This window comes from Chaetura pelagica, unplaced genomic scaffold, assembly GCF_000747805.2.
Source record: "Chaetura pelagica isolate M959 unplaced genomic scaffold, ChaPel_1.0 scaffold263, whole genome shotgun sequence".
In the NCBI taxonomy this organism is placed as follows: domain Eukaryota; kingdom Metazoa; phylum Chordata; class Aves; order Apodiformes; family Apodidae; genus Chaetura; species Chaetura pelagica.
This window is the reverse complement of record NW_009952797.1, coordinates 731,150-742,427: the sequence shown is the minus strand read 5'-3', so window position 1 is coordinate 742,427 and position 11,278 is coordinate 731,150. Positions and strand designations below refer to the sequence as shown.

The window sequence follows — 11,278 nt, the reverse complement described above, 5'->3', positions numbered from 1 at the left end:
AGATGCTGAGTTCCACTGGACCCTTTGTACTTACACAGTAACCAACATTACCAACCAACCAACTTTTCAAGCTTTCCTTACAAGTTTTTGACTCAAGATGTTTTAACTACCAAATATAAGTACAACATGAAAATTAACTATTTCTTTCTTTGACATCTCAATATTCTCTAAATGGCTTAAAGTGAACAGTTCAGAATCATCCCAATCATAGCTTAAGCTATTTTTACTACTTGTCAAAATATTATTGCTGAACTGTTCACACAGGTCTGTAAATTACTGGATCTGAATGTATATCCCTGCTGGCTCTCTGAAACTCAGCCCTCTGAATGCCTGTGCTTTCTCATGTTACATGAGGGTCAGTCCACCTTTTTTTGAGCTATGAGAAATCTCATGCTCTTCTCTCTCAAATATCTTTTATTTTCTTTTTTTGGTGGTTGCTGATTAACTAGTTCACAAAATGGTTTCCCACAGTTACTTAACTAGAATCAAGGTCTGCTGGACTGCCTCCTCCCATGGATTACCTCTTCCCATTAGGACTATGGTTTTTTTTAGAAGCTGTCAAGGCATCTAAGGGTTTCAGTTCAGGTTATATAATTCTTCCAAAAATGTGTGGCTCCTTCTGGATGTGTTTAGAATTTGAATACGGTCCAATATTATAGACAGTGAAACTGAATTATTAAACCAGTACAGGCCATCTGAAACAGACACATTCACATTTATGCAGTGTTTTTGGATTACAAAGGCACTGAAATAGTTCTGAGCTGCTTACAAATAAGCCACCATATAGGCTATGAGTCTATGCATAATTTCCACAACCTTCACAGTCTCTCTGTCTGCTCCCAATTAAAAACTCTCAGATGAATGGGGTATGTCTTAGTGCACTAAATTACAAAGAAAAATGCATACCTGGACACTACCATCAGCTGATAATTAATTAGTGAAAGATTTTTTTAATGGTCCACTGCTCTGTATAAATAATACAATTTAAAACTCCCCAGTGTCTTCTCTGTATGGTAGTCCAAGTTGCCAAGACAGTCACTAAAAAAGACAAATCTGCAGTCCATGGAGTCAACAAACATTTGTCTTGGAATTCACAGCTTTGATGGTGAACACATTGCTATATTGAGATTAAATTGTTTCGCTCACTTTTCTCCCCCCATTTTTTAAGGTATACATCACTCATAAAAGGTGTCAGATTGAGTGCATTAGGAACTGATGGTCTCTGCCCACCAAAATGGTACCTCAGAAGCCACAAGACAAGCTTGCACACAGACGTCTGCCAGAGTATCCCCTGATCTTTTCAGATTGATTACCTTTTCCAGTAAGGAAATACATCAGTCTCTATGGTGACTCAATCAGTGGTTCAAATTAAGGTCTTTTATTGTGTTGACTGGGGTTACATGGACAACTGTTCCTTTGAAACTGGATGGAGGACTCCCATTCATTTCATGTAGGCCACCAAATCGTCAGAGGGTAACTACCAACCTGAATCATATTTGATTCAGTGACCTAGAAATGAAAGGCTCTGCATCCTTCCCTGAGCCATCCAGTTTCCCCTATTTTTTTTTAATCTGTCTTCATGTTAGGTTTATTTAAATCCCCGATATTGAAGTTGAATTCCTTGAAGACTTGTATAAGAACAATTCCAATAGACACTGTGGTGAATCCACAAGCCATTCCCAAGAAATCAACCACTCCTACATTACTCCATTCCCTGAAAAGGATGGCTGAAGCCAGCAGGACTAGAGTGGTAAACACAACATAGTAGATGGCACCAAACACAGAGGAGTCAAAACATTCCAGTGCCTTATTGATGTATCTGAACTGAATGATAATGCTACATCCTAATACTGCCAGAAGTACCAAACAGAGGTACAGAGCCCTTTGACTTGAGGGGTTATTGTGAAAGATATCTTGAGCAGCCAGCCCAATGCCTTTTGTGCTGGGAACAGTGAAACTGCCCAACAGAGAGCAAATACTGATGTAAACCATGATATTAGTAGGTCCATGAGCTGGAGCTATCCAGAAGATAAGGAGGAGAAGCATTAGCAGCACTATGCAGAGATAACCCACGAAAACTGGAAAACAAAAAGACAACAAAAGAATAGCAAGGTGAGAACTCTTGGTCTTGTCAAGATTTTAGCAGGTAAATCATGTCATACCAGTGAACTTGATGTATACACCACAATGAAGAATTGCTATTGAATACAGATCCAAATCACTGAGCTTTCAGAGATCATATGGGCGCATCTGCAACTGGTGATGTTGTCAAGCTCTTTGTGCAATACAAATAATCATGCAGTAAGACAGACACTGTTGCACATTTGAACTCCATTTAGGATGGCTGGCTTTTTAAATTCTCTCTTCCACCAGGATTATACTCCTTAAAGCCCCCTATGACAGATGGCAGTGAAAACACCTCATTCGTAACCAGTTCAATAAAGCACAGTGTGTGGAACCAGCACAGAGCTTAAACATAAAGTTAGATGCCATTAAGGTGAATAGGGAGAGTTTAAGGAACTGGGAGGCTGCATCATTTACATTCCAGCATCAGTACACAGGTTAGACTGGTGAAAAACATTTCAGGCTTTACAGTTTTAAAGACATATATTTCCAATTCATTTTGGTCAGATCGAAATGTTACATTTAGACCAGGTATTTATCTTATTTTCTTTGTTTGCACATTTTTTGGATAGCTGATGTTATTAGGCTTGAGCTTCTCTCACCTAAAGGAGTTAAAGGGAATAACAACAGTTGGCAGTTTAGCTCTCACACAAGAAAAACAAAAGTGGGTCTGGCACTTGTTATCACTAGAACGTGTCCTCCAGGAACTAGTGTGGGGCTTTACATTCTCTGTGAGAAAGAGCAAGTATTTCAACATACATCTCAACAGCTTATTTCTACACATCTTCATTAGGCAAAGAAATCTGCTTGGAATATAACTGTACTCTAGTATAAACTCTTAATTAAAAAAACAAAGAAGCAAATGCAAAATTATAGAACAAAAGACTGTACTTTTTGTTTTGTATGAAACAACTTAAATTGGGATATTGGAATCTTGCCTTTCAGCTCTAAGTAGCAAGATATGCTTTTTAATAATGTCAGAAAATTACAAGTTACAAGTGTTCTGAGCTTGCTGTGCAGGATCAAGTTTTCAAAAGTATCCACATTTTCTTTTCTGTCCACATTTAACAACAAATCTGCTGAGTACCTACAACAGCAAGGAATAGTTTTACCACACAACAAAAGCTGTTCTGGTTTTCCTCTGTCATGTCATGGTTTCTCCAGAAGTCAGTTTTCCTACCTGACAGCAGTGGTAAGCCTCTTCCTCCTGTGTGCTCTTGATCAATCTCACAAAATCATCATCAGTTAATAAAAGAACAAAGTACCTGGATTCGTAAGCTTCTCTTCAAGCTCAGCCTGAGTCGTTACACTCTCAGACTTAGGGGAATGGATGATGAGAACAACAGACCCAGCGCAGCTCAGCAAACATCCCAGCTTGCCAAGAATGTTCAGCTTTTCTTTCAGTAAGTAAGAAGCTAAAATAGACCTTTCAAAAAAGAGCAAGAAAATTAAAAAGTTTGACCTCGTCCGGTTAATAATGTTCCAGCAGTGATGTCTTACATGCATTTCCCTCTTTAAGAAATAGTATCAAATGTTGGTGTTGATCTTCGACCAAATGGTGGTGGATCCTCGAAAAGCATTTCTGACTTATCTTAGGAAAGATCCAGCAGTCTCAATCTTACTCAATCCTTCATTTTCAGCTTAGGAAAAAACAAACAAACCAAGCCCCACAACAACAAACGCAGCTACAACACCCCCAAAACACACACATGACTGTCTCCGAAAAAAACCCTAAACCATCACACCAAGCATCTGACACCCAAGGCAGATATCTACCCATGAACTACTTGGGGAGCTGCCACAAAGCCTCATTTTATAGGTGCTCTGCAGTCATGAGATAAAATTGGCCTCTGGTTACAAAGATTACAGGGCTCAGGTCAGACATGTAGCTGACCGAAATACACAAAACTCCATGGCCCGGGGTAAAAGAATAGATGGTAAATAGAGCACCAGCAGCATGCTTCCTGGTGTATAAAACTAAAGAACATACAAAGCAATCTGCACTCTGAAGTAGATGAGCAGTGCAGTCAGACACACAATTCAGCAGCCAACAGAAAAATCTCGATGCAACACACAGCTTTGTTTTTAAAGAATTGTACTTTTTCACTGCAGTAGGTTCACCACTGCAGTTTAGCTATTCACAAAACATTCAGTTGCATATTAAACTCCTTTTAGCAACAGTCACTGCCTTTTTTGTTCCCTCCCTTCACATGAACATAACATTCAGGAAGCTATGGGTGTGCATATGCAAGGCACTCTCTGACTTCAGGAAACTGGGCCAAATCCAACCAAATGAAAAGCAGCCTCAGTAAGCACACGTGGGTTGTGGATAGCCAGGGAGAGAAAGAATGTGAGACAAAAGGGCAGATCTACATAGTAAGGGAACTGTGAATAACAGAATAAGTAGAAGAGCCCAGAACAACCACAGTGAAAGGGAAAAAAACATAACCAACCAACCAAAAAAACCCTCAGATGTCTATCTGTTCCAGATCACAGTGATAGCTAAAGCAAAAGCTGCTCAGGAACCTTTTCTTCACCACTGCCTGCCCCCCCTTCCCCTACTTTGCTGGGGCAAACATGAATAGGTGACATTATAACACATGATTAACACTTATATAAGCCTGACAACTTGTCAGTGGAACTCCAGTGATCACCAAGTCTATCTGACATTTTATTAAGTAGTAATAATATTCAAATAAGAACAAGAAAAGCAAACTCTTACCCAAATGGAACGCCAAGAGCTCCCAAGGGCGTCACTAGCACAGTTGGAACTGCAGTGTAGGCCAAGAAATTCCCTATTTGACCCAGAGCCACTAGCAAAAGAACCAGAAATAAGCCTCTAAATCCCTTTGTAAAAAGAAGTAATGAAAACTTACCCAATACTGTTTGGGAAAGACTGTCCTAACGGGAAAACAGATGTTACAAATTTGCTTGGCTTTGTTAGTTTTGGGCTTAAACAAAATGGCTGGCATTTTTCTGCAGTTTAAAATTCTTTTTTAATGTAGGATTTATATTTGCCACAAAAGATCCAAGGGGGCACAGTAAATAATCTCGTTTGCAACTCTTCTTAGTTGAATATAAATAAGACTATGAATTAGAAGCACTCATGGATTACAATCCAGTATTTAGGTATTACGCTCAAGTATTTACAAGAAGGGCCAAAAGTATAAATAAGGCATGATTTCAGCTTTAGAATGTGATACATGGAACACAAATGTACTTGGTTATAGTTCTTAACAGCAGTGTCATCTTTTTGAAGGGAAATAAGGACAGTAATGAGGAATCTACTAATGAAATACTTTTTCTACTATATATCTTCAATATACAGTAGACCACATCAATTTTTCACAACACTCTAAAACATCAAAAGTAATTCCTGACACTGTAAAAGGAACAGACCCTTGACAAGTCACAGTAACAGACTCACAAACTTCTTCTTTTCCAATAAAAGCAAATCCCAAGGTGTACCACACTGTTGCACATCACAGCTGTGATAAACAGTTCACACATTCCAGTTTTTAGTTAAAAAAGAAAAGCTGGATGGTTTTGCAAATGCTGGCAAGTTTATAATAGGTCAACATGATGCTTGCATAGTTACAGGGTCTGTGGTAACTGGCAAGAACCTTGAGATTGAGCACAAATTACATACAGCTCAAATTTCCAGTTGATGTTAAGAGCGCTTAAAAACATTTCAAGAATCCAAGCTGCCTTTATCCTCAGGCTGGCACTGCCCTAAACTATCAAATATCATTACCATCATCCTGTTCTTTACACCTGCAAAACACTGTGCAAACATTAATTAATTTACTAAATTAGATCATATTATCAGTAGAGCTGAAGACCTGTGTAACCTAGAGGAAACATGAAGGAGACAAGCTTCCAAAACAGCAGAGTGTGGCAATATTACACTAGTTCAATTCACTGAGGCTTTCTCTCTGTGTGCAGGAGTAAAGCCAGAGAAGTTACTAAGCAGCATTTCTAGAGCAAAAGAGTCAGTGATCATCTCCTGAAATCGCCCTGCCCCTGGGACAGAATAACTCAGCTATCAGCTTTGGGCTTCTTCCCCAGCAGACATATGGGGAAACTTTGGCATTATCCTCAGGGCATCTGAAGGCACTGGGGCAGATCTTGCAGGGAGGGCAGGAAACAGCACACCGTGTTTCTGCAGGTTACACACATTTCTAAGTGACTGTGACAAAAGGTTATGCTTTTTGTAGGTCGGCTGCCTTAACTTTCTATTGGAACAACCCTAACAGATGGCACCAACACTGAGCCTTCAAATAGGTCTCTGAAGCTTCAAGCCTCACATATTGTACAGCTACTGAACTTAGCAGAGGTTTTCAGTATCACCACCTCTTAGGTAAGCCTCTTACCACCATGAATGTCAGACTAGGACTAATTAAAGCCAATTAAAAAAAGAATCTCAGCAACTGTTATTATCTCCCTGATGTTGAGGAACTTGTTGCCAGCCTACCCAGTACCCTCTGGATAGAAATTTCTCTCCAGATACATCAATGCTCTAAGTCAATTCACAGCTTCAGCTCTTGAAGGCAGACCAAGCTTTAAGCTTGCTAAAGGAGTACCAGTATCTCCTAAGGTATTGCAACAGAGAATTTGATGCACACTGACAAACCTACATTAGCATGGAAATCGGGAGTATCTCTGTACAGCAAAAGATGTCTGCTTTATGCATGTCAGGGGTTTTCCTTCAGACTAACTTCAGTCTGCTCCTATATATTGAAAGTCTGCTTGCAGCTGGTGTGCATTAGGCATGTTCCTAGAGTACACCTCCCAGCCTAGCTTAATCTTAAAGGCTAGTTCAGGAGCTCCAACACTTCTCCAAAACATGGAAGGAAGCCCAGTCCGTGGAGACAAACAGGAGATTTGTTTCACAAGTGCATTCTCCATCTGCAATGAAATGCTGACATAGATGCATCCACTATAAAAACCAGCCACATCTATACTGCTATCAAAACCTGCACTGAAACTAATTAATCGGCCAAGTAATTAGTTTAATGCTCACTGAAATACCTTTACACATGCTGCAATCACTCTTTACACTTGCAAAAAAACAATCCCTTAGCAGAATCTGTAGCCCTTCATTTGAAGTCTTCAGTAATCCAGTGGTTCCCAAGGCCCCAGAATGGGTAGGCAGTGTTATGCTGAGTCAGCATGCCAACACAGAAATGCTTGTTCACCATCTGAACAAATACTATGAAAACAAGTTGACAGATTTCATGCAGGTTTTGTTAGTCATCCAAACTCCAAATTCCCTGCTTGAGAAAATTATGCCTCAGCTAACTGGGGATTTCACTGATTCCCCAAACACCGCCTTTCCCTGCATCCCACAGGTGCCTGCCAGGCCCTTGGGATTGCTGCTTGTGACTCTGCTGCAATTCTGAATATATAATATCCTTGAGCAATTCTTCCCTTGCTTCCTTTGCAAACTTACTGAGGCTTTGTTTAGAAATACCTGCACCTAGCTCCTGGACAAAAGCCAACAGATACCATTCCCTTCAGCTATTTTGTCTCCATTCAATTCAGCCAACTCTTTTAAGCATGAAATTGTTTTCTCTGATTCACTAAGATGAAATTGTGTAATAAATTCTCCTATTTTAACTCCTTCAGCTCAAAGACCAAGACAGGAGCCTCATAAGTGATAAACAGCAGTGATTAATGAATAGATTTATTGCTCCTTAGGCAGTATTGAGCCTGGCAGAGGAAGAAGGTGACAAAGAACTAGTTAAATTCAGGTTAAATTAGCTGAAAACTCTCCTTGGAAGCTCTGCTGGCTTCTACACTTGCTGTGAACTTTGTCCTTCAACGGATCTATCAGTTTCCATTCCTTTTGCATATCTTGAAAACAAAACCAGAGACTTACCTTGTTGCCATGAAACAAGGGCCAGAAATGGATGCATATATTTCATAGAAACAGCATCAGAACATTTTCAAGTAATTTGCAAAAGGCTGGGTTAGAGCCTGCAAGTTTTTAAGCTCATGGGTAGAAGAACTAGGACTGAACTGCAAGAGGAGAAAGCTAGCTGCTCCACATGCCCTGGATTCACATCAGAGAATGAACTTAGCCTGAGCAGAGTTTACAAAGATACTAAGAGTGCAATTACACTGATCTCGTATCAGCACCACACAAGGCCTCGCATTAATCTTGTAGATTAAAAGCAAAACTGAAACTCTATCTGTCAAACTAGAAATCAAAAAGGATTTTTTTTTCTTTTCAATTGAGGCTGGCTAAGTGCTTTCTGAGCTAAAAAAATAACATGTGCTCAATGAGCCCTTTTGTGCAGAGCAACAACTTCTTATTCAGCTTTGACTTTTATTAAAAACTGAGTGGACCAGCACAATCCAGAAGCACAAACCCTGCAAGAGCCCAAAGTAGCATGTGGCTGCTGAAGGGCTGTAAGTACCAAATGGTTCAGGAATCTGGAAAGATGTCTGTCTTGGGATTGTCCCAGCTCTTTGCCTTCCTCAAACACCATCAGACAGAGGGAGATGACTACAGGTGGGATATTTCTCAGGGATGGGCATTTTGTGACAAGTGAGCATGAGAGTCAAGATGAGAACCCAGGTTTCCTGATGTCTCATTTCACCATCCAACCACAAATTCTCCCCTTAAAAAAAAAATATAAAAATGAAACCTTTAAAAATACTTACTTGCAATAGTGCCAGACCACCATACTATATCTGTTAAGTACGAAGTACCTGGAAGAGGAAGTATAGAAGACATATTAGAACAACATGAAGTTGCAGTACTGGAGCTATGAAATAGAATCACTTCATCAGTCTCAACTGTTAAGTACCTTCATCTTAGCCCTTTTCTTCAAGGCAACTGGGGGAGGGGGGGTGGGGGGGGGAAACGAGAGAAGGTGGTTGGATTTGGCTCAGGTGTCCTAATTGGGCTTTAAAAGAGCATATTAGCCAGACCTTCTGGTTTTCACTGAAGTAGCTATGCAATGCTAACGTGGCATTACTTACAAGAGCACCCAAAATGCCATCAAATGCTTCTGAAGGTGCCACTGAAACATACAGATTAGAACTACTACTGGGAGAATGGGAAACCTATATAAGTAAAACATTATTTGGATCAAATAGTTTGTTCATATCACCTCAACAAAACTGTATCAGAGAAATTGGTTTGGCATGCAGTTTTGTCAGTACTGTAGTGTGGACCAATCCTCCTGCATTTGAGCACTAGAAAATGCTCTGGATTGGAGCCTCTGAATTCTGGATGTAAGGCCATGTTTCAAAGAGAGGAGCAGAAACTCTGGATGGTCTCTTAGTGTCTCCTAATATCAAGGATTGTTATTTTCTTCATCAAATTATAGGCACTTTCCTTGGGATGTGCCAGGGGAGCCTGTGCACCACATTTCCAAAGTTCTCCTCCTACAGAAATCAAGGCTAATGACCACTTACTAAACTAAAGCCTGGCCTTCACCAAGCACAACCTTGGCATCAGGCTTTGCTCTTACATTCTGCTGCTCTTTCTAGCAATTCAGTTCTGCATTTATTTGGGAAGATACTCTCTCAACAGCTGCTGGAGCAATAGGCAATATTGCACACACCCTGAAATCACAAATGAAAGAAAAACACAGTAATCTGTAACTCTGGAGACATATAAAATATTAAGCACTTGCAAATCACACTATATAATTGAAATGAGATGGAAAATGACTAATGAAAATGGCCAGCTTTAGAGTGGGTGTCATAATTATTTTTTTTTTACTTTTGTTATTGCATATAGAATAAAACCACTGTTGGGGGCACGAATTATAGAAAATATTGACTCAAGGAAGGTAACTTTGCAAAATATTGGTCACTCACTGCTGTTTCCAAATAAGCAAGGATTACTAATTGCATAGATACTATATCATTGATTCAATAGAGAAGACAGAAAAGTGCCTCCTTGTTAATTATACAACACTTTCTTAAGTCAATGGAAAAAAAAAAAAGACACCATCTGACACTGACCAGGTCAGGGTCACAGCTCCAAGTGATTCAAGGCAGAACCACACTGCTTCTCAACATGAAATAGCCAGAAACCTATGGTATTTGCCTGGATGTCTCCATGTTGAGATACACAGCGAGGTACACAAATAAACATCAGTAATATCTTCAAAACAGGATGTTTTACAGCTGCCAGCACTGAGAAGGCAGGCACACACCCATCACCCTCTTAGGCCAGTGCTCCACTGAAAGCTCTTCAGGAGTGATCAGACCCAACCACCCTGCAAAATGGAAACTTCTGCAACTGCCTCAGGGTGGAAAGTAATTCCTTTTTCTCCTGTTTCCTCACTGTTTCCCTAACACAACAAAAACATTTGAGTTATGATGCAAGCATTCTCTCTGTGGGCAATCAGGACGGACTAGAGCCATCCTGGAGGGAAAGGCAGACTGTGCTTGCAAAACAGGAGCTTGTCTGAGGCACTTAACCGTAAAGGCATTGCAGAAGAAGCAAAATAAACTTGTGACATCAGGCTGCCAGACAGGAACGTAGTTACAAGCTTGCCCACCCTGAAACGCACTGCTGCTCCAACAGTAACTAATGCAAAAAATAGATTGCATTTTCCTTCAGCCAGAGCAGCAAGATGCTACTACCAAGATGCTGTTCCAGAGGCAGCAGGCTTTGGGGAACTCTGATTTCAGACCAAAATACAAAGCACCTCCATACTCTGTGAATGTGCGGGTTTGTTTTGGCTACACTTAGACACCACCGTTAGCTCCTGAGTGTGTTAATCTCGGAAAACAACAGCGAGGTGTGGGATGACAATAAGGAAAACAAAAAGAAACGCTTCCGTGTCATTGCTGTGCCTCTCTGTCCTATGTGAGGAAACCACCACATGGGTCACTTGCGGTGTGGAAGAGCTAGAAATGCCGAGTGACGAGACGTGCCGGTGGCATCCACGGCAAGAAACTACCTGAGCCAGAGAGGTGGGCAGGGAAGTCCCACAAGTACGTGAAAATACCGCAGGGAAACCCGGTGTCTCCACACACACACACACACACACACACACACAGTTCCCGGTCTCGTGTGACAGCAGCGGGCAGGCCGGCAGACACACACCCGGAGCCTGTCCGGCTCAGCACCCCCCGCCCGGATCACACCCCTTCACCCGCGCTGAGGGTGACAACCCGGCTCCCG

The 11,278-nt window shown here is 40.9% G+C and overlaps 1 protein-coding gene across 1 annotated transcript; it reads right to left on the bottom strand.

The window, feature by feature from the left end:
- Positions 1–1,566: 1,566 nt before the first annotated feature.
- On the bottom strand, positions 1,567–9,379 carry NIPA1 (non imprinted in Prader-Willi/Angelman syndrome 1). The gene is made up of 5 exons (XM_009994832.1): positions 9,298–9,379; positions 8,794–8,841; positions 4,847–4,937; positions 3,390–3,550; positions 1,567–2,078 (listed from the first exon to the last, which is right to left on the bottom strand). Exons 1-5 carry the CDS (start codon positions 9,377–9,379, stop codon positions 1,567–1,569), a joined length of 894 nt encoding a protein of 297 aa, XP_009993134.1.
- Between the last annotated feature and the right edge of the window lie 1,899 nt (positions 9,380–11,278).

Bases quoted from the DNA above. Each gene is read 5' to 3' on its own strand.
- NIPA1 (XM_009994832.1), bottom strand. From the start codon at position 9,379: ATGGCCTTACATCCAGAATTCAGAGGCTCCAATCCAGAGCATTTTCTA. The intron at 4,938-8,793 runs GTAAGTATTTTT...TTCTTTTGCTAG, and splicing joins GTGGTCTGGCACTATTGCAA to TGGCTCTGGGTCAAATAGGG. The intron at 2,079-3,389 runs GTACTTTGTTCT...TTTGTTTTCCAG, and splicing joins AGAGAAGCTTACGAATCCAG to TTTTCGTGGGTTATCTCTGC.